Source organism: Coenobita brevimanus, chromosome 25 (assembly GCF_032717465.1).
Source record: "Coenobita brevimanus isolate Jiangsu-jjx chromosome 25, ASM3271746v2, whole genome shotgun sequence".
Taxonomy (NCBI): Eukaryota; Metazoa; Arthropoda; class Malacostraca; order Decapoda; family Coenobitidae; genus Coenobita; species Coenobita brevimanus.
The window spans coordinates 13,477,908-13,505,298 of NC_136978.1; the positions used below are offsets into that span (position 1 = coordinate 13,477,908).

Below are 27,391 nucleotides of genomic sequence, written 5' to 3' on the forward strand. Positions count from 1 at the left end.
TATGATAGGATACTTACTGACAGAGTTAGGGAAACAACTGAGGAACTGGTTGAAGAACAGTGAGGTTTTTAAGAAGAGAAAAGGTTGTGTAGATCAGATCTCTATCCTAAGGTATTTAGTGGAAAAGTTTCTAGAGGAGGGAAAGAAGTTGTTTGTGGCCTTCATGGATTTGGAGAAAGCATATGACAGAGTGGACTGACAAGGAATTTGGAAAATATTACAAACATATGGAATAAATGAGAAGCTGTTGTATGCCGTGAAGAGTATGTCTGAGGGTGCTATGGCTGCAGTACGTATGGATGGTGACCAGTGTGAATTTTTCTATCTGAATGTTGGATTGAAACACGGATGTGTGAGCTAGAGGGAGTGCAGCCAAATTGCAGAGGACAGAGGAATGTGGAGGTAATCTGCTTATGGCCAACCCTTACAAGATCATGCTGCCTGACAACAAAGAGATACAGTACATCAACAGATTAATAAGAAAGATGAATATTAAGCAATTCTCATTTCAAACTTAAGAAAATCTGGTGAGAACTAGGATCCACCAATATTTCAAAATAGTCTTTGGGAATGGCCAGTTGTCAGGTTCCTCCAGCTTTGGCAGAAGATTCTGGTGTGTTTCAAGTCTGGAGGGTGAAGGAAAGGGAACTTTAGGGTTTAAAGCAAGAGACTATCAAAGATCTAACCTCTTCTCCAATCCAAGGTGACTAACGATTTTACCTCAAGTGCCTTGTCAACAGCATGTGGTGGCACGATGATACTTTCCCAAGTGTTGATCACTGAGAACCTAAAATAGCTATCAGCAGAAGCAAAGTCCACAGCAATGAAGGAATTTCTATACTCATGTGTCCCATCACCCACTGTTGGAGTCCTTTTTGTGGTTTGAGAACACTAGTAGGCAAATATATTCAAAGAAAGAGTGTGTCTGTCTGAAAAAAATAACAATTTGGAGGTACAGTGGGTCCATGTTTAATGTGGGCTTCAATTACACTGACCACCCTTTACACAGCACCCTCAATCTTTACCCTTCTGCCTTTTACGCTGGACATTCCGGGTTTTTTTCAGGAAGATTGCAGCGAAGAACCCCAGATCACAGCCTTCATTACTGAAGTACCCTACATGGTGACAGGTCACAGGATGCAGACATCATGGCCTTGATGCATGTGCACACACAACTCTGGGTGCCCTTACCCTGCCTGTTTCATCCGTGCTGGTCATGTACTGTATCACGATCTTGACACGCGTGTGCATTAGGATCCCATGTAATCCACCATCACTGTAGCACTTATCCTGCATTACTTGAACCATGTGTCCCCCATGCAAGAGAAATGCTCTCAGTGTGGTAGCAAGGACAAATGTGTGCCACCTGCTATCAAGAAAAAATGACATTCTCAAGCACCATGCATTTAGATGCTGGAGATTGAGTAGTGGACATTGCAAAGTTTTACAAGATTAATGATCAACTGTATGGATTGTGCACTTATACAATGCTAAGGTGGAGCAGGTCATTAGGCTGGGTGGGCTGCAGGATGCTGAAACATTATCATATATGATGAATGTGGCACTGATCAAGTCTGAAAAAGTTGTACCATATTTAAATATGTGTGTGTGGAGCATGAGGCAAGTTGTAGAATGGAGTACTCTTTATTCATATCCAGTATCTCCACTGAACAAAGTCATATAATGGTTGACATACAATCCACTCACCTACAATGTGTCACTTATTTAACACATCTGTCTTAACCATGAATAGTGATAGGCAAAACCCCTCAAATTGTTAAGTATGTTCTGATAAGTCTGTGAAGTGTAACATTCATACCAACCAAATCCTGCCTCTATGGGTTGTAAGCAACCCTGTCAAGGCTCTAAGTGACTGCCCATCCATCCTCTGAATGTTAACAAAAGAGATACTCCCAAACTCTTTACTCCTACATGATCAGGCTGTTGTTGCTGTGGCCCAAGGCTCATCCAAAAAATAAACCTGGTGGACTGCAATCTAAGTTCCTCTTCTCCTACAGTTCACCATACTCCTTTCTGGGGACAGACAAGTAGTTGTGGGATGTTTATATAACCTGGGAATAGAATCTATCCAGACTATATGATCTAGTATGGGTTAACTAGTTCAGGTAAGGTTTTTGGTAGCATTTTGGTAACTGGGGGTGAGTAACAGAGGGTGATGTAGTGGGATGACAGGTCAAATGAGGGACTTTGTAGATGAAGTTGGGATGGATCTAAAGAATCTATTATTTACTTAATGCATAAAGCATACGAGACCTACATGAAGGAGTGTTAGTGCCAACTTTAACATATGGATGTGAGACTATGGTGTGACATGAAAATGAAAAGTCACAAGTGAAAGCAGTGGAGATGGGACTGTTGAGGAATGTATGTGGGGTACAGAGAGTGGATAGGATATGAAATAATGTCATTTGTGAAAGACGTGGAGTGAGGAAGTCTGTGGACACCAGAACTGAAGAGAGTGTACTGAGATAGCATGGTCATGTGGAGAGAATGGATAACAACAGAGTGGTGAAAAAGGTATATCTGAGTGAATTTCAAGGCAGGAGGAGGCAAGGTAGGCCAAGGAGAAGGTGGAGAGATATGGTTGACGAGTGTGTGAGGGAGGTTTGGAAGTCAGTGAAGCTAGGGAATGATAAGAGATCGAGCTGGCTGAATGAATATTGTGAGGAGAAGCGCATGATCAGGGATTTGGCACCCTTTTTTGACGTGACAGCATCCAGACTGACTCTACTGGATACGTTTACGTGAAGTTACAGAACGTGGTGACTGTTTTAGTGTATCAGATAAAGCCAGGATTCTGGGGTCTTGAATGATGAGTGCATGGAAGCATGGCCCATTGGATTGGGCAAATCTGGGCTGTCTGGACACTGCTACTCCTCATCCTGCCCTAGGGTGGGAAAGGAGGTCTGGATGATGATGATGATGATGATTATGATGATAAATACAACATAAGCATAAGCTGGGACTGAAACTGTGTGTTATAAGAGTGGATTTAAATAAAAACAAGATGATAGGAAAAAAGAGTGTTACATCTTTCTGATCGTTAGATGTACATTTGGCTGCAATTTTACTGATTTCCCCCACATCTTATACAATGACTGACAAACATCTGTTTAATTAAGCCTGATCATCTCACACTTGGGGGGGGGGGGAATGGGAAGCCAAGGATGAGATGGAGGGATGGAGTTGAGAGGTATATGAGAGAGGGGTGTGTGAGCTGGGCAAAGGGCTGTGAAATGACAGGGAACAGGGCAAAATGAGGGCAATTTGTTTGTGGCCACCCCTTATGGGATTAAGGCATCTAGCAATAGATAGATAGATAGACAGATCTCACACTAAGAATATATTTTCATCATGTCCACTAAGTCTTCTTATCTTATCCATTTTTGGCTAACCAATTCAGAGTCAAGAGTGAAAGCAGTGGAAATGAGTTACTTGAGAGGAGCCCGTGGAGTCACATGGAGAGACAGACTGACAAATGAGGATGTAAAGGATAGTTGTGGTGTGGATGTGGATGTGACAGGAAGCATTAGGAGAAACACACTGAGGTGGTTTCACCATGCGGAGAGGATGGAGAGAGAGACTGACAAGGAAAGTGTATGTGCGTGAGGTGGAGGGGAGGAGAGGAAGGGGGGGGCCAAGGATGAGACAGAGGGATGGAGTGGAGAGGTATACGTGAGAGGGGGGTGTGAGTTGGGAGCAGGGCAGTGAAATAGCAGGGGACAGGGCAACGTGGAGGCAATTTGTTTGTGGCCACCCTGTATGGGATTAAGGCATCTGGCATTAGACAGACAGATAGAATAATAATATGCACAATAACACAAGGTAACTGCAATTCCTATACATCATCATCATCCGGACCTCTTTTCCCACCCTAGGGCAGGGTGAGGAGTAGCAACATCCAGACAGCCTAAGTCTGCCGAATCCAATGGGCCATGCTTCCATTCACTCATCATTCAAGCCCCCGGAATCCTGGTTCTATTTGATATGCCAAAAACTTTCATCACATTCTGTAGCTTCACATAAATGTATCCGATAGAGTCCATCCAAATGCTGTCATGTTAAAAAGGGGTGTCAAATCTCTGATCATGCACTTCTTCTCACAACATTCATCTAGCAAGCTCGATCTCTTGTCAGTCCCCTAGCCTCACGGGCTTCCATACCTCTCTTCCTAACAAACTCATTCATCGTATCCCTCCACCTTCTTCTACTTTCTTTTTAATGTACGGAAGAAGGAGCCAAGGCCTGGGGTATGTAAACTGCTCCCTCCAAGAAAAAAACAAAAACAAGAAAACAGAGCCAAATTCATGATTCAATCATTTTGAAATGCCTGGATGCACTGCATTTGAAAGACTGGAGATCATAGGCAGCAGGAAAAACAGAGAGGGAGACAGTTCCAGAGTCGACCTTTTGCATAAATGAAGGACTGGGAGTGGCGGTTAATTCTTGCATTAGAGAGCTGGACAGAAAAGGGATGGGAGTTTGCCACAAGACGAGTGTTAGGTGCCCGCTGTCAGGGGCGTCCGCAGGATTTTTTGTAAGGGGAGACAAAATAAAAGAAATTATACATATATGTGCAGCTATAATATATCAAAATACACACACTCCAAATAGGCATAGGCATATACTGTACTTACATGAGTTACACCAAATGCATAATGTGACAGAATGCATGAATCGACCCAAATCACTCAATCATCCTTGAACAAGAACTGAAACACACTTTGGAATTCCAAGGGGGGGGCAACTGCCCCCCCTTGCCAACCCCCTCCGGACACCCATGGCTGTAGTGGTGGAGGGATGCAAGCAGACAGTTCAGAGGAGCAGTGACCACTGAAGTTGTAACAGAAAAGAAATAAAGATGCGACAGTGCGACGAAGAGACAGAAGCTGAAGGGAGCCAGTAAGATGAGGAGAGTTAATGAGACGAAAAACCTTTGACTCCACCCTGCTGAGAAGAGCTGTGTGTGGGGACTCCCACACATGAAAGTTGTACTCTACACAGGGGTGAATAAAACCCATGTATAAAGTCAACAACTGTGCAGGGGTAAAGAAGGTATGGAGTTGGCTTAGCATCTCCCGGAAGCAGATTTTACAAGGGAGGTAATATGTTCTTTCCAAGATAAATCCCGAGAGAATGAAACCCCAAGTATGTTTAAAGATCATGCAAGATTGAGTTGGATATTGTTAAAAATTAGAGGGTACTCCTGTAGAAGATTCTGTTGGGTTGATAGATATAAGAACTGAGTTTTGGATGCATTAACAACAAGGTTATTTTTACCCCTATCAGAGATAACAGCCAAGTCAGACTTTAGGTGTGCCAAAGCCTCATCCCTTGTTTGTTGAAGTAACTGCTGAGATGGATGGTGCGGGAAGTGAATGGAAAGGTGAAGGGTGGAGTATCAGCATATGAGTGAACAGGGTTAGATGTACATCTTAGAAGGTCACTGATGAATAAAAGAGAGTTGGCGATAGGACAGAGCCCTGAGGAACACCACTACAGATAGCTCTAGGAGAAGAATGGTGGTCTAGCCTGCCCCCTTCCTCCTTCAAATTTGCTCAGATATATCATTTTCACCACTCTATTGTTATCCATTCTTTCCTATCCTACTCCTATACTGTTCCTTTAAAAATATATGAGTCCAAGTCTTGGTTACCATATTCTAACTCTAAATAAAATTCAACTTACCATGTGCTGGGCCTGAAGTGTTACTGAATTCTGAATCAGGGGATCTTGAGGGTTCTTCCAAAACAGTGAATTGAGGGCATGTACAGCAAGGGTGAAAGTACGTGAGGAAAGTGTATTCTGAGCATGGGTGTAAGCATGAAGGCGAATGCATTCAGCTCTGGTGGAACACAGACCCAGCAACAATGCCCTTATGTGCTCTGTCGCCTTCATCCCTACTGCCACCAGAGGTATCTCTCCCAGTGTCATGTTACTCCTCACCTGAACAAGAGATAATCAGTCTCTGAATGGATGGCATTAAGAGAAGACCCATAATACACCTGTACACAGAAAAGGAGGAGGTACTGTACAGATTTTTAAAATATTAACAAAAAGGCTACCTGATTCAAGTTATTGGTAATCTTCGCCTCATTTATGAAGGCTCTCCACAATGACTGATGTCTAGCATCCTCCCTATTCACTCTCATAATCCTCAACTGAAGTCTTTTTCAGTCTGCCTCTTGCAACTCCACCCTCAACATTTACACCTCTCACCTTCCACACACAGATGCCATCTTCCATCCCCTCCACAAAGCAAAACCATCTCAATCTATCACTTCTCATCACTACATTAATAGATTCATGTACCATTCTCCCTCTAAACTCAACATTTGCAATCCTAACCCAACCAGGATTGTAATTTAAGAATGCCATATATATCCATCCACAGTAATCATTCTCATCTCTGTACATTTGAATCTACAAATATCCTCTTCCTTTATTGGCCAAGTCTCACTACTGTACAGCATTCACTCCTAACACATGATGCATACAAGGATCCCTTAGCATGGAGAGAGAGCCCTCTCAATGCCAGGAAGGACAACAACTCCCTAAACATATTCCAACCACTCCCTACCCTTACCCATCTCCAGCACATATCAAGTCCCCAGATAACAAGTTACACTCCTCCACTCTCAAGAGACTCACCAAGAAGATTATTCCTCTCCTCCCTCACTATTTCCGTATGATAAAATAAATATAAACAACCTTACTGAATATGTGGCAACTACTACCAGCAGACATATGGTAAAAAAATGAATAAATAAATAAAAATGCATTTTAAATGGTAACTGGGATGGGGATCATTACGGACTATGGGAGATGAAAAGAAACCATATCACTTCTCATCTCTAGGTAAAAGGCCTCACAAAGCACAGCAACTTCCCTTACAATCATCAATGTCTTGTCTGCTCATTCAAGGAAAGCACTTTCAAAATATGCTTCTCATACTTCCTCGGCATAATGAAGCATAACACTTATGGTAGTGAAGCATAGTGCCTACAACAAATCTGTTACTAGGAGGGTCTATCTAATTATCATCCACTCCCTTACTATCCCATCAGGAGCACAGGCCCCAAAGCGAGGCTACTCAGTCCTGACATGTATGGTGACAGAGATCAGTTGCTTGTCCTTGTATGGTATTATGTGAGCAATGTACCCCAACCACTCCTCTGACATAAATCCTTATTGCTCACATTTAGTCTGAGTGCCTTACCCCACATGTCAATCAGCAATTTAACTGGTTATATGGTTTACCCATCACTAATTAATGAAGCAAACAGTTTCCAGGGCCACATGAAATCATTTGGCTTGTTACTCAGTGCCTGAGTAGAGTTACCATTGAGTGAGTGTATGAACGTTACCCCCACCCACCTTCACAAGCAGGATTTACTTTGGTATTTGTTGTAAGCAATTGCCTTTCACTTAATTTACCCACCACAGCACCTACTTTGTAATTCTGGACCTTCATACATTGTGCTGTCCATTCACGGATGGCTATAATTTTCCAACTTTCACCAAAAAAGCAATATAAACTATACCTTACTATCATACTATTCAGTATTTACACTACTTTAAGAATGCAATAACAGTCCCAGCCAAGGATCCTGAACCTTGGAAGGTAATACTCGCATGCAATAACACATGCAATTTGGCAATGAAAACTTTGTGAAATCTCTACCTAGACAGGAAAAAGAAAAAAGAATAAATGTATAAAATGGGAAAAAATAGTGACTCTTGTAATGGAAAAAAAAAAAAAAAACTCTAATACCAAAGAAAACATATGCTCTGTCAGGCGGTCAGTAAGGCTCCCCTTAAGTCCAAAAAAACTACTGAACTAAAAAATTAATGGAACCTGACAAGAAGCACTACAAAATGCTTCAAAAAATTACCAAAGATGGGGAGCCAGTCAATGAAGAGGAACACCAAACAGGTACACAAGTTAAAAATATAAAACTTAAGACAGAAAGCAGGTGGCGAAAACAGGAACACCACTTCAAGAGTGAGAACTTTTATGTTATGAAGAGGATTCACAGGATGTACACAATATGGCATTCAGTCTGAATAAGAAGACAAGACATCAATAATTCTTTGAAAATCTCACTATATGCCAAATTAAGGAATTTTAACATGGTCCGAGAGATAATATACCCTCCTGCCAAGTCTTGAGCCTGGGATGATTCCTCTCATCACCAATTAAATTGCCAGGATGGTGTTATATGATAACCAAAAGTCTCCTCTTCAAGGTACTTACAGGAAGAGAGTACAGAATGAAAAATACTGCACTTTAATAAACAAGTGTGACAAATAAACTAAGTAACTATCAAAATCTTATATAAACTGTACCTCAATGCCTCCAATGAGAGGGGTGAATGCATGATACAGGTGCATATCCCGGTAAGCTTGACTGTCAACAACCACTTCTTGTACACCTGCTTCCCATACACGTCCCTTACCAGCATCGTGCTTATAAAACATCATTCTGTGGAGTAGTAATTCCCAGTACTTATGTTGGTGAAAAAATAATACACTTGTCAAAAGTTCTGTGTTTTGATAAAGCACAACATTGTATAGTACTGTATATCACAAAAAGTCAGGTTCAGGGGAGGGTCAGCTAGAACAATTACCAAGAGAGACTGCAGATATAAACTATTTTGGCAGGGAAGTGAAGATGGATATGGTGGTGTGCGTGTGCCAGTTGAGAAGAAATGGGTGAAATATGTTACAAATTTAATGACAGTGAATGAAAGGATTATAACAGTGAAAATATTGTTTGACAGTGAATGAAAGGATTATAACAATGAAAATATTGTTTGACAAATCCATGATTTCAGTTATATCAGCATACACTCCACAGGTTGTCTTGGATTATGCAGAAAAAGATAGATGCTGGGATGGCATGATATGTGTGGTTGGTGGTACTGGGGACCATGAGATTGTCGTTTTGAGTGGGGATTTACATGGTCATGTGTGTGGGTGCTCACACCCAGGTGAGAGTGAATGGAGATTTGAGTGATGAGTTTTCCGTGAATGTTGGTGTGCATCAGGGGTCAGTCTTGAGTCCCATGATGTTTATCATGGTACTTGAAGCCCTTTCACGTGACTTCAGAAACAGACTCCCGTGGGAGTTGTTGTATGCTGATGATTTGGTGTTGATTGCAGAGAATGAAAGGGAGGCGGAGGAAAGGTTTAGGAAGTGGAGAGATGGTATGGGGCAAAAGGGTTTAAGGGTAAATGCAGATAAAACAAAAGTGATGATATCTAGGGTTGGTGGCGGTACTGTCAAAGACGAGGGAGAGTGGCCATGTGCAGTTTGCCACAAGGGCGTGGGAAGTAATTCCATCTTGTGCAGTGTGTGTGATAAATGGGTGCATAAGAGATGTAGTGGTATCAGAGGTAGACTGCGAGATAATGCTGATTTTATGTGTATGGCGTGCCGGGGTGATCAGGTGGAGACTGTCAGACGTGAAAGGATTGAACTTGCTGGTGAATCTCTTGAGTGTGTGGAAGAGTTTTGTTATTTGGGAGACATGTTGTGTGCTGGAGGTGGGGCTGGAGCTAGCTCTGTGGCTAGGGTGAGAAGTGGTTGGAAGAAGTTCAGGGAGCTCTTGCCTCTCCTGACATTGAGAGGGCTCTCCCTACGTGCTAAGGGGTCTTTGTATGCAGCATGTGTTAGGAGTGTAATGCTGTATGGCAGTAAGACCTGGGCAGTGAAGGAGGAAGATATTCGCCGGCTCAGACGTACAGAAATGACAATGATTAGGTGGATGTGCAGTGCATCCCTGCGTCCAAGGCCTGGAGGGGCTGGGTTTACAATGGAAGAGTTGAGAGGTAGGATGGGACTGGAGTGTATTGGTGTTGTGATGAGGAGAGGTAGATTGAGGTGGTTTGGACATGTGGAGAGGATGGGGGATGATAATTGGGTGAGGAAGGTGAGAAGTGTTAATATTGGGGGTGGGGTTATGAGGGGTAGACCGAGAAAGACATGGGACGAGGTCATTAAGTGTGACCTTAGGGTTAAGGGACTGAACAGGGAGGCTGCAATGGATCGTGCAGCGCGGAGAGCCGCCATTAGGTGACCAAGGCCGACACATGCAAGCACGCTGGAGCCTTTAAAAATGAAATGAAAACGAAACGATGTGGGTGAAGCAGCTCAAGTATATGAAAAGGTATATGGGGGATGCATATGTGGTATGAAGAATGTGTAAGAGGAAAGGATACTCAAATCTGGGGAGGCAATAAACATGATTGTGTGCAACAAACAATTTTGGAAAAGAGTGGGTAGGGCGATTACATATGAGTCTGGGGGAAACAACAGCCTGAAAGAGTATTTCCTGGTCATGTGGGCTGACAGGAGGTTGGTGAATGATGTTAATCCTTTCAGGTCTCCTGGCTACGATTGTGGTTTTATCAGTACAGGTCTCCTGGCCACGATCGTGGCTCGCCTATTTGCCCTCGTCTCAAAACTGTGGCGGGAAGTTGGTGCATGCTATCAGTATTTCTCTCAATATTTACTGATTTCCTGGGTATTGGACAATCCAACCGAGAAGATATAAACACAGATTTATGATTTTAGCTTAGTAGGAGTGTTTCTCTGTCATTTTGTATACAGAAATGCTTTTATCTGTGACACCACACACCACTTGCTATGCAACGTCCCATCATTATTACGGCTCTTATATGGTACACAGAGCCCTAATATTTTGTAGTGAGATGTGTATTAGTTCCTTATGCATGAATATTACATTTTTTTCTAAATTTACAAACCCTGATTTTTTTGGTCAGAAATGTGATTTTTCAGACTGAATGTACGGACATACTGTATTTGCCACCCAAAAGAGTTAAAGTTATGGGCCGCAGAGAATGGGTGCAGCAACACAAGTTACTGATATGTGACATGGTGCTTAACCCCTAACCGCCGGCTGACGTGTATAGCCATCACGATTTTGGGCGTGAAGCAACGCCAGCTGACGTATGGCAGCAAGTGTCTTCCTGCCACCTTTTGAACTGTAACTTATCCTTACTCATCGATGGGACCACCTGGAGATGTGGGGATACTTTCATTTGAAAGAGGAAGAATTGATGATTCTTATGTATCTTTAATTTTTTCTCTAACTTTTATAGTTTGGCAGATATTAGGGGTTGAAGTAAGGGTATTTTTTTCCATCATGGATATATCCTGTAGGGAGAAGCATGCAACATCGGAAAACCCCCGGAGTGTACGGGTTAAGGAGCTGGTGGTGAAGAAGAGGACCTATGCACCCAGGGGGAAAATATGGAAGATGAAAAACCAAGCAGTAAGTGATGCCTTCTACGGTGTGATAAGAAGAGTGGTGGCTGAACAGGGAACTGTTGACAGAAGTGTTAATGAACAGTACAAAGCTCTCAAGAACAATCTCTTGAGAGTTACTGATTCAGTGTGTGGATAGATAAGGGGCCCTCCAAGACATAAGGTAACATGGTGGTGGGATGAAGGTGTAGAAGCCATAGATAAGAAGACTCTTCCAAGAATGGAAGAGGGGTGGTAGAAGAGAGGACTAACTAGCACCTAAGTGTAGGGCTAGAAAGGAGGAATTCAGGGCAAAATCTGAGTCTCAGAGACTTTACTGGTTAATCTAAATAGTGCTGAAAGGGAGAATATGGTACAGGCATAATGCAGTTTAACAATGCAACTGGTTAAGTAAAAACCCATCGCTAGGCAGGGTACCATATCTCAGGGTAGATTTAACATGTAAAGTATAGGGATGTGTTTTTGAGTTTGGGTTTCCCCTCCAACCAAGTCCTAAACCCACCCAAATGAGTCCAAAAAAAAGTTTAAAGTCAATTCAAATAGCCTAACAGCTGTAAAAGAAGTTAACCTAATCCTTAAACCTGTGCCCGTCTCGCTTGTAACCAGTCAAGGTCACTGGAGAATGCAATTTCTGACTTGTATTCAAACTCAGTAAAGAAGCAGCAGCAGCACTGCATACAATCCCACCATCAGACGGTCCCAGGAATATTATATAAACATCTGTTATGTGTGATAATAATGTATGAATGGCACAGAATCATCCACGGTGCGAAGTGTTGTGACGGAGAATCGTAGCTGTTTTGAAAGGGAATACAATCAATGATGCGATCAGGATAGCCTTCTCAACGGCCCCTCTATGTATTGTTTCTGTTACTGTTCTGGTTGCTGAACTGCTTTATTTTCTTCTCTCTTATTTTCCAACACTGATTTAGAAATTCCTTTGCATTTTCAAAGTGTCTTCCCTTGAACAGCCCGAATGTAGACTTGATTTACTGATCTATGATGTGATAGCCTGTTCAAAGGCCCCTCTTTATATTGTTTCAGTTACTGTTCTTGTTGCTGAGCTCCTTTATTTTCTTCTCTCTTATTTTCCAACATTTATTCAGAAATTCCTTTGTATTTTTAAAGCGTTTTCCCTTGAACAACCCAAATGTAAATACATGATTTATAGATCGATAATGTGATCAGAATAGCCTGTTCATAGGCTCCTCTTTGTGTAGTTTTAGCTACTGTTCTGGTTGTTGTGCTCCTTTATTCTCTTCTCACTTGTTTTTCAACATTTGTTTAGAAACTCCTTTGTATTTTCAATATGTTTTTTCTTGAACAGGTCAAATGTAAACACATGATTTATCAATGTCACAGTTTTCATCAATGCATGAAATGCTTACTCTCTAAGGCTTACATAATTATTAATATTTATTTAAAATTATCATTATTACATGTATGTATTTCATGACAAGTTAGATGTTCAATGGTCAAACACAAAATATTCTCTGTTTAGTTGCCTAGTTCTCCACACTGTTTTGTACCTCATCTTATGGGCGAGAATCCATCTATCAATCCATCATCCAATCCTATACCGCCCCATGAGAAGCGTAGGAGCCTGAGGCTAGGCAAGTTGGTCCTGACATTTAAGAAGAAAATCCGTACCCCAAATGACTGTTCACTCAACCTATGACTAAAACACATTCATCCAAGTCTAAAAACAGTTTATACAACAACCTAAACACAAAACTGAAGTCTATCATCAAAATTGGTTTCAAAAAAACAAAACCCATCGCAAAACTGGGGCAGGCTTATGACAGGCTGGGTAGGGTGGACATTTGTGCTGGGAAGGGGTTGGTGATAGCCAATACCCTCTTCAGGCACAAAATGATCCACAGGTATACATGGTGAGTGATGAGAAGGATGGGTGGTGAACTGAATGAAGGGAAGGCAATATTTGATTGTGTGTGTGTGGATGAAAGGATGGAAGATATGTAATGGATGCAAGAGCTTATAGAGGTTGGGGGAGTGGACTTTCTGACCACTACTTGGTGGTGGTCAGAACCAAGATCAAAGTAAGATGGAGAAATAGAAGGGAAGGACGGGAGGAAGGAGTAGTTGCAAGGAGAGTGGAAAGGTTACAAGAGGATGAGAAAAAGGCAGAGTATAAGAGGGAAAAAGAGGAACGATTGGGTAATTATGAATTGGAGCAGATGGGGGACGTGGAAGGTGTGTGCAAGATATTCACAAAAGAAATGTGCAGCATGTGATGTGGTGTGTGGGGTGAAGAGAAGGAGGGGATGCAAGGAATGGCATGGTGGAATGAAGAGGTGAGACAGGCTGTGGCACAAAAGAAGAAAGCATACAATGAATGGATGAGAAATAGGGGCGTGGAAAAAGTTGAGAGGCGGAAGAGAGAGTTATATGTAGAAAGGAAGCGAGAGGTGAAAAGACCAGTAAGACAGAGTAAGAAGAGAGTGGATGAGGAACTTGGAAGGAATTTGAAACAGAGTGGAAGGACTGTAAGAAACTGTTCTGGAAAGAGGTGATGAGAGTAAGACAGGGTGGCAGTGAAGTTAGTAGGGGAGTGAAAGATAAAAATGGTAGATTACTAGTGGAGAAGGGAGAAAAAGTGAGCAGATGGAGAGAACACTTTAAGGAATTGTTGAACACAGAGAATGGAAGTAATGCGAGTATAAGTGGCTGGGGAATGGGTTGGAGAAGGAGGGAGGTGAGCAAACAGGAAGAAATCAGTACGACAGAAGTTGTGGAAGTAATGAAGAAAGTCAAATTGGGGAAAGCCCCAGGAATTAGAGACTTCATCAGATCCTGCTTCAGAAATTTGCCACTAGGATCACTTCCATAGCCCAGCTCCGATGCGGGGTAGGCACTGAAAAAGTCGCCAGTGCTTAATTTCTTTTTAATTTTGACACAAAGTAAAACACCTCAAAACATATTTTACTCATCAATTTACCCAGATGGCATGATATGCTACAAAGAAATTACAATATGGGAGCCCTTTGATTATATATAATATATTATAAGTGTCATTTTGTAAACTCAGCTTTCGTCAGTTTACTCATCTCTGTAAGCATAACATAGAGACAAAACCTAGGCAATTTTACTAGAACCATCCATAAAGCAAGATAACAGTGATTAAAATATTTGTCATTTGTTAGTATCCACAAAAGAAAATTGATGTGTAGCCGCATCTTTAGCAGCACCTTTCGATATGCTGCCCTGCCTGACGTACGACTTTTCCTAACAATACGGACCTGTTGGACGTCTTGATCATCTTAGTAACCAAAGTCTAACACAAATAATTCTTTTAAATGTTTCCCTGGCTCCACTGCACAGTTTAGTAAGATTACACTTCAACTCCTCGTACTCTGTTATGGTTATAGTGTCGTACCGCACTGCTGTTTGTTTGGATTAATATGGCTGATTCACCAACTAAGCAATCGTTCAGTATATTATTTTCAGTGGAACCGCTTCCTTCTTATAAGCATGCTAAAACACACACATCAGAAGTCCTGAAGGTAATCTCCTTTTAATAACTGCACACGAATTATTCAAATATATGTAAACAGACAGCACACTATTTTAGTCCTCAAGCTAAGATTCTCTGAAAGCCTGGTTATTCTTTCTTTACAGGTATATATATATATGAGCTTGATTGAATTGGAAAAAATATTCCCATAAATAGCAATATTATTATAAACTTAATATTAGGTACAATTTCACAGGTCTTTAAAACCTGGCAAAAATATTTAATCGAGGCTGGGTGATGCTAGACCACCTGGTGGCAGACCTGTGAAACAGGGTTTGGTGAAGCCTCTGATTGATGGAGTGTGTGGTGAAATGCTGAAGCATGGGGGAGAGATAGTAGTAGAATGGATGTGGAAGATGTGCAGATTGGCCTGGGAGGAAGGTAGAGTCCCGGCGATTGGAAGTCAGGTATAATTATTCCCTTGTACAAAGGAAAAGGGGAAAAAGAAGTGTGTGGTAATCACAGGGGCATTTGTCTTCTTAGCATAATAGGAAAAGTGTATGGTAGGATACTTATTGACAGAGTTAGGGAAATAACAAAGGAATCAGTTGGAGAAGAACAGGGAGGCTTTAGGAAGGGAAGAGGTTGTGTAGATCAGATATTCATTCTTAGATCTTTAGTGGAAAAGTTTCTAGAGAAGGGAAAGAAGTTGTATGTGGCCTTCATGGATCTGGAGAAAGCATATGGATAGACAAGGATTGTGGAAAGTATTAAGAATATATGGAGTAGATGGGACGTTGTTGAATGCTGTGAGGAGTCTGTATGACGGTGTTAAGGCTGCAGTGCGTGTGGATGGTGAACTGAGTGGTTTTTTCTCTTTGAAGGTTGGGTTGAAACAGAGATGTGTCACGTCTCCATGGTTGTTCAATCTGTACATGGATGGGGTAATAAAAGAGATACAAGGTAGGGCAATTGATGTTGGAGTGGCCCTAGTGCGAGAGGGCAGTGTTTGGAAACTCCCTGTACTGTTGTTTGCAGATGTTACTCTGTTGTTAAGAGAAGACGAAGGGGAGCTGCAAGGCTTGTTGGATGAGTTTGGGAGAGTGTGTAAGAAACGAAATCTAAAGGTGAATGTAGGGATGAGTAAAGTGATGGTCTTTGAGAAAGGTGAAGTCAGTGAATGTACAGTGGGGTTGGATGGTGAGGAAATGGAAAATGTGAGTAGGTTTAAGTACTAGGGGAGTGTAATGAGTAAGATGGAAGTTTGGAGGGTGAAGTGCTTGAAAGGGTACAACAAGGAAGAAAGGTTGCTGGTTCCTTGAAAGCATAGATAAGGAACAGGGAAGTGGGCATGGAAGTGAAAAAGTTACTACATGATACCAACTCTAACTTATGGAAGTGAAGCTTGGACATTATTGGAAGGACAGAAATCAAGAGTGAGGGCAGTGGAAATGAGTCATTTAAGAGGAGCCTGTGGAGTCACATGGAGGGAGAGACTGACAAATGAGGATATAAAGGAGCATTGTGGTGTGGATGTGGACGTGATAGGGAGTGTTAGGAGGAACACACTGAGGTGGTTTGGCCATGTGGAGAGGATGGAGGGTGGGAGACTGACAAGGAGAATGTATATGAGTGAGGTGGAGGGGGGGAGAGAGAGGGGGAGGCTGAGGATGAGGTGGAGTGATGGAGTGGAAAGGTTTATGAGAGGGGGGGGGGGTGAGTTGGGAGCAGGGCGACGTGGAGGCGATTTGTCTGTGGCCACCCCGTAAGGGATTAGGGCATCTGGCAATAGACAGATAGATAGACTATTCCAGCATATCACAGCTAGGGGTGTCATAAATCGGGGTTTGCCTGTACAGGCAACCTTCATGAAACGAACAATCACACAACAAAAATTGTGTTTTACTACCCTTCGTTTGCACAACGAATGCCTGGACTCAGTTTAACTAATTTTTTTTTTACTAATGATCATCTATACTGTCCATCAAAGCCAGTTGCACATGGTGACTAGCAGCTGTTGATGGCAACACCTCTAGCGACACAAAGCTCGTACAGTACTTGTATTCAGTCTGCCGCCTTGTATTCAAAACAAAACAGCGCCAGCCTTCCCAAGCTTGCACGTGCATTACTACATTAATTTCACTCGCCATGCCTAAGCAACCCTCAACCTAGACTCGCCCATGGCAACCACTCCTACGTCTGGCATCATCATGTGTGCAGCGGCAGCATGCGCCACCATCCCTGCCTCTCCCCTACCATCTACAAGTGGTATCGACTCACGCACCCCTGAAACTACAGCAGACCCTGATTCACCTCAGCCTGTGGAGTTTATTGATTTCTAATGTAATGCGTGTGTTCACTGTACTACTGCACTGTTGATGTAAACTAAAGTAAAAAAGTTTAAGTGTGGCTGTATGTAAATGTTTTATTCTCCATTTTCATGTCGTATAAATTTTATTCTCCACTTGCCTGCCATATGTATTTGTAGAATGTAGATGTACTGTATATACAATGGTTGTAGAATATGGGTTATGGAGTCATAAGATACATAAACATTTATTCATAATGAGCAAAGGAGGGTGAATACTAGTGGATAGGGGGAAAAACTGGAAGTCTGGAACCAAACCCCATTGAACCCATGTTATAATGGGCTTGTGCAACGAAAATTCACATAATGAACGGTTTTCCAGGAACCTAACCCATTTGTTAGATGAGGGAGTACTGTACTTAAGGTGGTAAATCAGGGGAAGAGTATGTAATGAACAATAAAGGAAAGACAGTGGTGGACAGGGAGGATATTAAACATGCCTAGAAAGGGCATTATAACTGGTTGCTGAATGAGGAGTTTGACTGGAACAGGGAGGGTTTGGAATCGGTGGATCCAGTTTGACTGATGCTGCTGCCGAAAGCAGGGCAATAAGCAGGATGCAGCTGGAGAAGGTGGTGGATGTGTCTAAGTGTACTGCTGAAATGCTGAAGGCCTCATGTGATACAGGAGTGGGTTTAGTTACTGATTTGATAAAAATGATAATACAGTATGTGACTGTGTTCTGGTGCCGGACATCGTTTCCATGATGAGTTGTAGTCTCACACTATTTTTACATATTACATACAAGGTGTTTAAACATAATTAACGAGTGTGCAATACAGTGTGATGATAATCAACCAAACACCATCTTACTATAAGTGTGGCTTGGGAATGGATGAGCGATCAGACTTGCAAAGCTGAGCATTTTCTATCATAAACAACGAGGGTAAAGGGAAGGCAATAGAGAAATATGAACTGTATATATGTTTAAAGTCTTGGCGAAATATTTACCCTGTTGGTATACTTTAATGTAATAAGTACTACTTTACTGGGGTGTATAATGTGCATGGTAAAGTTTTGATGTTTCTATTCATGTATAAATCCCAGTTGTCTGTTGGGTTTGGCACCTCTGTATTTATGATGACCTCAGGGCCACTCCCAGTGGGGAAGCCGGCCAGCTAGAGCAGAACGCACTTATCATTCAAATGAGAGGGACATATTTACTCTGAGCTCTCTCTCTGTCACAGTTGTAAATTTCTGTGGCCAATAAAGAGCGATAAATCAGCTCCGTTTTCTGTCACCTGCACATGCTACCTCTACCATTCTTTCAACAGGATCTACACCGATTCCCACCATCTCCAGTGTGAGAAGACATTTGGTGGAGAGTGTCGGCCGGAAGTGACTTCGACCAGGAGGAACGTTGTATCTTGATAACCTTGCCTTGAACAGGGCAGTCACGTCTAAGCTGATATATAAATTGGTGATCAGCTATGGGGTTCCAATAAGCTGATATATTAGTGACTAGTTGAGGAATTCCTACAAGCCGATACAACTGTGTTGTTCCTGATGACTCTGCTGAACAATGTGACTGCAAATGTGTAAAAGGGGAAAGATGATAACCGGGAAAGAGGAAATTATAGTGGCATAATACTTTTGGACCAGATAACGAAGGTAATGGAGAGTCCTAGAAGGTATGATATGGGAATGAGTAAATAGTAATGAGATTCAGTTTGAGTTTATGGCAGGCAGGGGGACCACTGATGCCAAATTCACTGTCCAACAGCTTCAGGAAAAAATATATACGAAAGAAAAGGGAGCTTCATTTTGTTTTTGCTGACTGGGAGAAGGCCTCTGACAGAATCCCTGGGGAGGTGGTGAAGTAAGCAACGACAAAGCTTGGGACTGAGGAGTGACTGGTTAGAGTGATCATGGTTATGTATGTGAGTACTTGCACCCAGGTATGAATGAATGGAGATTTGAGTGATGAATTTTCTGTGAATGTTGGCATGCACCAGGGGTCAGTCGTGAGCTCCTTATTGTTTGTCATGGTGCTTGAAGCTCTCTCAAGTGACTTCAGAAACGGACTCCAAAGAGAGATGTTGTGTGCTGATGGCTTGGTGTTGATTGCAGAGAATGAAAATAAGGGAGAGGAAAGAAAGATTTGTCAATGGAGAGGCAGAGTGGGGCACAAGGGTTTGTGAGTAAATTCTGATAAAACAAAAGTGATGATATCTACAGCTGGTGACAGTACTATCAATGCAGAGTGTGGTGGTGTGCAGTTTACCACAAGGGTGTGGGAAGTAACTCCATCTTCTGTAGTGTTTGTGGTAAGTGGGTGCGTAAGAGATGTAGTGGTACAGTAGAAGAGGCAGACTGTGATATAATGCTCATTTTGCACGTGCTGGGGAAATGTCCATGAAACTGTTGCCTTTCCTTACACTGAGAAGGCTCTCCCTCTGTGCTAAGGGATTTTGTATCTGCCAAGTGTTAGGAGTGGAATGCTGTGTGGTAGTGAGACCTAGAGGCTGAAACATACAGAAATGACAAAGATTAAATAGATATGTAGTGCAACACTGAATGCGAGGCCTAGGGGGGGGGGAATGGCTAGGATTATGATGAGTTGAGATAATGAATGGGACTAAAATGTATGATGTTTGTGATGAGGAGGGGTAAATTGAGATGGTTTTGGCATGTTGAGAGGATGGAAAATGACAACTGGATGTGGAAAGTGAGAAGTAAGAACGTCTAGAGTAGGGCTGAGAGAAGCAGACCGAAAAAGACTTGGGACGAGATCATAGAGTTTGACCTCAGGCATAAAGGACTGCATAGGGAGGCTGCCAGACAGTATGCAATGTGGAGAGCTGCCATTAAGTGACCAAGGTCAATGTATGCAAGCATACTAGAGCTTTTGTAAACAATATAATAAAACTGCTTGCTCTTTGTTTTTTGTCTGGGCCCCTGTATCTCCATGTAATTTTTCATTTTGTCACACCATTTATTGTTGGTCTTGCTCTTGGTCTTTTTGAATTCAGAATTACCCAGTCTGTTGCTTTCCTTGTCCATCTGTTGTCAACAGTTCTACAAATATGGCCCACTCAATCACATTTCTTCTTTTTTATTTATTTTATGATGTCTTCTTCCTAATCCAAGCTGATTCTTTCTTATCTCTTAAAGTGATTCTTAGCACTGACCTTTCCATAACTCTCTGGGCACTTCTTAACTTTCTTTCCAGTGGTTCAGTCAATGATCATGTCTCTGATCAGTAAGTGATTACAGGGAGAATGCACCAATTAAAAAACTCTTAACTACAATGGTAAAGTCCCTTTTAACAGGCTACTTTGTCTACCAAATACATGCCAACTCAACTTTATATGTCTTCTTATTTCAAATTTGAATGACGAGTTAATTTGTACAAGTTGCCCTTGATATACGAGACATTTGTCTTTTTTCTTATTCATTTTGGGTCCTATAAAAAGGCTTTCACTGTGTATGTCTTCTATCAACTCTTGTACCTGTAGTTGCCCACCTGATTCACTACATAGAACAATGGCATCTGTGAACCTAAGGTTACTTAGCTATTAATCTCCTATTTTAAACCCCTTATTACTCCAGTTAAGCTTTCTAAACAATTCTCGAAAACATGCATTAAACAACTTTGGTGAGACTGATATGCCCTGTCTTACACTTTTTATATTGGGATTTTTCCAGTGTCTATATGGAGCTTAATGATCACCGTTCCATCTCTGTGTATGAATTCCAATCTTCTACAGCAGATCTCATCTACACCTTGTGTAAGAACTGTACTCAATGCCACTGTTGTTTCTACAAAGTCAAAGGCTTTTTCATAATCAATGAATGCCATACACATTTGCCTTCTTAATTATTTATTGTATGTGGGTGGTCAGTGGTTAAGAACCCACTTTGAGAGTCTGTTTGTTTCCTGGTCTGGTTAAAGTCTAGCATGTCTGAAACTCTATTGGTGCTGATCTTTGTGAAAAACTTGTATATAACTGACAATTGGCAAATTTTTTGGTCAGTACTGGTAGGTGGGGGCGCTCACCATCCACTCACACGTAATGCTGCTGTCAGGTGTCTGCCCTTTCCTCTCCATCCTTCTTCCTTCCATCCTCTACTCTTTCTTTCTACGGGTGACTTTACACTTCCTCTTCTGTCTTTCTTTCCTTCATTCTTTCCTCTTCCTTCTGCCTGTGGGAGACTCTACACTGAGTGACAAGACAAATGGTTTCCTGTACACCAGGAAACCATTTACTACACTGGGTGGTAACCATACAACCAAATTTTGGCGCCTGGTGGTTTAGTGGGTAATTATTGCGCTCCAATTGGACTAAGCCGGTGAAGGTTTATATGCAAGGGATGGTTGGGGTTGATTGCTCATGTAATGCCGCTCAGGGATGAGTGAGGCTGGTCACTCTCATCTTAAATGTCGGGGCCAACTACCTAGCCCTGGGCTCCTATGCTCCTCATGGGGCAATGTAGGATTGGATGATGGATGGATGGATGAAGTCTCCTTTCTTATGTACTGTATTAAGATTATTATTGCATTTAACCACTCTGTTTGGGCATTTTCTTTTCTTAGACATTATCATTTGTGTGTGTGTGTGTGTGTGTCTCTCTCTATACTGGAGAGAGAGAGAGAGAGAGAGAGAGAGAGACACACACACACACACACACACGAACAGCCGGAGAGAGAGGACGTCCCAGGCATCGCTCCTGACCTTGAGTAGTTTCAGGAATTTTGTCTGTCCTGTCTCCTAGGGTCTTTCTTTAAATTTAAAATAATGAAAGTTGGTAGACTACCAAAAATGTAAAGATTTGTTGGCAATAGTATACATGAATGTTTGTGGCTTATTGGTAACAGCTGTTTAGGTACTTGATCGGTACGTTAAAGATGGCCGAAAATGTAAACAATGAGGGAATGGAATTTCAAGGATTTGATGCTAATACTAATGTCATGGACCTAGTGAAAACATTAATTATGAGGATTAGTGAACTCGAAAAAAAAGTAGAGAATCTAGTGATAAAGGATGTGCCAGGAAATACGGAAACCACCATACAGAGTCTAATCCAGTCCAACGAAACAGCCAATGAAGAGATTAAGAATTTGAAGTGGAAAATGTTGAACTGAGGAGGAAACTTGAAGAGAGTACTAATAAAACGGAGAAGGTGAGTAATGTACTAGAAGAACACAAGGCAAAGTGGGCACACGTAGAGGAAGAACAGAAAGAAGTGGTCAGCTTAAGAGAGATCATCCAGGAAGAAAGGAAATGAACAAGAAAGAAATGGAAGAAAATGTAGTGAAAATACTGAAGAAAAAAGAGAAAATAGTGAGAGAAACTGTAGAAAGGAACAGATGTGTGATAGTATTTGGAAACAGGGAAGAGGAAGAAAAGGTTAGGTTCGCAAGACTCGAGAGAGACACGAACATGGTGAGAGGAATATTAGGCAAGATTGACCCGAAGGAAACAAGTGGGTAAAAGAAATTGAGGAAGTAAGGAGGATAGGGCCTTATAAGAAAGGGGAAACAAGACCAATGAGAGTCAAGTTTACATCAGAAAGTGTAATAAATGAGATACTTAAAGTGACCTGGAAATTAAGCAAAGAGGCGGGGATGGAAAATATTATAATAAGAAAAGATCTGAATGAAGAAGAAAGAGAAGCTTTAAAATCATTAAAGGAAGAAGTAAAGGGATAAAATGGTAAGAGGACAGAGGAAGAACGTAATACTTTTTTTGGAGAGTATTGGATATGAAAGTAAGGAAATGGTATTTAAGGAAATAGAAGTGAAGGAAGTTAGGGGGATGCTTGTGAAAGATCAGAAGTTGAGGAAGTGGTACGGACAGAGAGTAGGAGAGAAGAGGGTATTAATAATGTCAAAAATAATTTGAAGGTGATATATACTAATGTTGATGGTTTCATATCGACAAGGATCGAAATTAATGATTTCTTGAGAGAACATGAACCTGATGTCATGTGCTTTGTAGAGACCAAATTAAGAGAAGATATTGATGTTCATTTGGGAGATGGTAAATACAAACTGTGGAGAAAAGACAGAAAAGAAAAAAGGGAGGAGGAGTGATGATAGCAGTGAAGAACAACATAAATGTAGATACTGTGGAAATGGGAGAAGGCAGGGCTGAAGTGATATATATGAAATTAGAAACTGGAGAGAATGTTAAGAGAGATATGGCGGTAGTGTATGTTCCCCCAAAGACGAGAGCATGGAAGGATGACGAATACCATGAGATGTTGTCAGATATGGCTAGCTACTTGCAAAAAATAATTGAGAAAAGCAATAATATAATTTTGGTGGGTGACTTTAATTGTAAAGAGGTGAACTGGGAGGAATGGTACTCTTCGGGAGGCGGCGAGGATTCGTGGGGTACTATGTTATTAAATATAATAATGAATAATGTGATGACGCAGTGGGTCAAAGAAGAGACACGGTTTCGAGGTGAGGACACACCAGCAAGGTTAGATTTACTGTTCACCAAAGAACCTGATGTAATAGAATCATTGGAATATCTCTGTCCTTTGGGAAAAAGTGATCACGTGGTCATTGAGTTCCAGATGTTAATAGGAAACGTCGAGCCAAGAGACGAGCCTCATAGACAGGGAAGATACAACTTTGGCAAAGCAAATTTTACAGGATTGAGAAACTTTTTGAAAATGCGGATTGGAGAAAATTCAGAGAAACAAGAGAGATACAGAGGAAGTGGGATATCTTTCTAGACCTCTATAATTTGGGAGTGGAAAAATTTGTACCAAGAGTAAGAGGGAAAGAAAACAGGAAAAAGGAGTGGTTTAATAGAAGGTGTATGATAGCCAAAAAGAGAGAGATAAGGCGTGGAACAATTGGAGAAAGAGAGGTAACGACAGAACAAAGGAAGAATATAAAAGAACAAGAAACGAATACACAAGAATACGTAGGGAAGAAGAAAGGAATTTTGAAAAAGGTATAATTGACAAATGCAAGGATGAACCCAAACTGTTTTATAGATTTGTTAATGGCAAACTGAAACAAAAGGAAGGAATCACCAAGCTGAAAGTAGATGGAGAGGTCTTTAATGATGCGGCAATGCAAGCAGAAATAATGAACAAACGTTTCCAGTCAGTTTTCACTAAAGAAAAGGAGCTTGTGGAAGGGGAGGGAGTGATTAGAAATGTTCCGGTGATGAAAGATATAAAAGTGGAGGTGCAGGAAGTGTATAAATTACTGGAAACCCAAGATGTAAGGAAAGCCCCAGGACCTGATGGAATTTCTAATTGGGTACTGAAGGAATGCAGAGAACAACTGGCGGATAAAATTCACAGCTTAATTGTATGCTCACTGGAAGAGGGGAAAGTGCCAAAAGAATGGAAGAGGGCAAATGTGGTACCAATTTACAAGGGAGGAAACAGGGAAGAACCCTGAATTATAGACCAGTGTCTCTAACCAGCATGGTCGCAAAATTGTGTGAGAGAATCCTGAAAGACAGATGGATAAAATATCTGGAAGAGATGAATATTTTGGCTGAATGTCAGTTTGGATTCAGAAGTGGAAGGTCATGTGTTTCAAACTTGTTGAGCTTTTACTCAAGAGCGATTGATGTGGTACAGGAGAGAGATGGTTGGGTGGATTGTGTGTACTTAGACTTAGAGAAGGCCTTTGACAAGGTACCTCATAAGAGACTAATGTGGAAACTAGAATATATAGGAGGACTAAAGGGGAAACTTCTGGAATGGATGAGAGACTTTTTGAGAGACAGACAAATGAGGACAGTAATAAAGGAAAAGATGTCTGGATGGAGGGAAGTAACAAGTGGAGTCCCTCAAGGCTCAGTGTTGGCGCCAGTAATGTTCCTGATTTATGTAAATGATATGGTAGATGGTGTGAACAGTTATGCGAGTCTGTTTGCTGATGATGTAAAGATCTTGAGGAAGATAGAGGTTGAGGAGGATTGTAAAATACTGCAGGAGGATTTGGATAGGATACACAATTGGAGCCGGACGTGGGAAATGAAATTTAATGTAAAGAAATGTAAAATATTGGAAATGGGTAAAAGTACCAGGAGACCATCACTGAATTATTTTTTGGGTAATGAATTAATCACAAAAAGGAGAGAAGAGAAAGATTTGGGAGTGCTGGTCCAAGATAGTTTGTCACCAGAAAAGCACATTAACAAGATAGTTGGAGAGACTTATAAGCTCTTGACTAACATAAGAGTAGCATTTCATTATATGGATGAGGAAATGATGAAAAAATTGATAGTGGCCATGATCCGCCCCCAGGTTAGACTATGCAGCGGTAGTGTGGTCCCCACACAAAAAGAAAGATATAAACAAGATTGAGAGAATACAAAGAACAGCAACTAAGATGGTCCCCAGTCTGACAGACCTGTCATACAGAGAGAGGCTGGAAAAACTGGATTTGCCTTCGTTAGAGGAAAGGAGAAAGAGGGGAGACATGATTGCGGTGTTCAGGACCATGGTGGGAGTAGATAAAATTGACAAAGAAGATCTGTTTGTATGGGATAAGAGAGCAACAAGAGGACATGGAATGAAATTGAAAAAGTCAAGCTGCTTGAAGGATATCAAGAAATATAGCTTTCCTTACAGAAGTATAGACTTATGGAATAGCCTGGACAAAGAGATCGTCCAGTCTAAAAACATAAACGAGTTTAAAGTTAAATTCGACTTATTGAGAAACAGAGACGGAAACCCACGAGCATAGTACATTCCGTGTATATCACAATTAGGTATATTCTTAAATATTTGGAATGACTTAGACAAAGAGGTGGTGCATGAGAAAAACATTCATGTGTGTAAAGGTAGACTTGATAAATGTGGATATGGAGACAGGACAACACGAGCATTGCTCAATTCCTGTAGACTACAAATAGGTAAATACAAATAGGTAAATACACACACACACACCTGATGTCATGTGCTTTGTAGAGACCAAATTAAGAGAAGATATTGATGTTCATTTGGGAGATGGTAAATACAAACTGTGGAGAAAAGACAGAAAAGAAAAAAAGGGAGGAGTGATGATAGCAGTGAAGCACAACATAAATGTAGATACTGTGGAAATGGGAGAAGGCAGGGCTGAAGTGATATATATGAAATTAGAAATTGGAGACACTGTTGGAAGGACACAAGTCAAGAGTGAGAGCAGTGGAAATGAGTTATTTAAGAGGAGCCTGTGGAGTCACGTGGAGAGACAGGCTGACGAATGAGGATATAAAGGAACGTTGTGGTGTGGATGTGGATGTGGCAGGAAGAGTTATGAGGAATACACTGAGGTGGTTTGGCCATGTGGAGAGGATGGAGGGTGAAAGACTGACGAAGAGAGTGTATATGAGTGAGGTGGAGGGGGAAAGAGAGAGGGGGAGGCCGAGGATGAGATGGAGGGATGGGGTGGAGAGGTATATGAGAGAGGGGGGTGTGAGTTGGGAGCAGGGCAGTGAAATGGTGGGGGACAGGGCGACTTGGAGGCGATTTGTTTGTGGCCACCCCAAACGGGATTGAGGCGTCTGGCAATAGATAGATAGATAGATGGAAACTGGAGAGAATGTGAAGAGAGATATGGCGGTAGTGTATGTTCCCCCAAAGACGAGAGCATGGAAGGATGACGAATACCATGAGATGTTGTCAGATATGGCTAGCTATTTGCAAAAAATAATTGAGAAAAGCAATAATATAATTTTGGTGGGTGACTTTAACTGTAAAGAGGTGAACTGGGAGGAATGGTACTCGGGAGGCGGTGAGGATTCATGGGGCACTATGTTATTAAATATAATAATGAATAATGTGATGACGCAATGGGTCAAAGAAGAGACACGGTTTCGATGTGAGGACACCCAAGCAAGGTTAGATTTACTGTTCACCAAAGAACCCGATGTAATAGAATCATTGGAATATCTCTGTCCTTTGGGAAAAAGTGATCACGTGGTCATTGAGTTCCAGATGTTAATAGGAAACGTCGAGCCAAGAGACGAGCTTCATAGACAGGGAAGATACAACTTTGGGAAAGCAAATTTTACAGGATTGAGAAATTTTTTTGAAAATGCGGATTGGAGAAAATTCAGAGAAACAAGAGAGATACAGAGGAAGTGGGATATCTTTCTCGACCTCTATAATTTGGGAGTGGAAAAATTTGTACCAAGAGTAAGAGGGAAAGAAAACAGGAAAAAGGAGTGGTTTAATAAAAGGTGTATGATAGCAAAAAAAGAGAGAGATATGGAGTGGAACAATTGGAGAAAGAGAGGTAACGACAGAACAAAGGAAGAATATA

At 41.5% G+C, this 27,391-nt stretch overlaps 1 protein-coding gene across 1 annotated transcript in view; it reads right to left on the reverse strand.

Moving 5' to 3' along the window:
- Nucleotides 1–27,391, reverse strand: part of LOC145393722 (uncharacterized) — an 848,279-nt gene that overhangs the window by 324,958 nt on the left and 495,930 nt on the right. Inside the window, exons 51-52 of the mRNA XM_080267765.1 lie at nt 8,371–8,506; nt 5,710–5,967 (exon numbers count right to left, since the gene is read on the reverse strand). Coding sequence (XP_080123891.1) covers nt 5,710–5,967; nt 8,371–8,506 — 394 coding nt within the window. The remainder of the gene's footprint in view (nt 1–5,709; nt 5,968–8,370; nt 8,507–27,391) is intronic.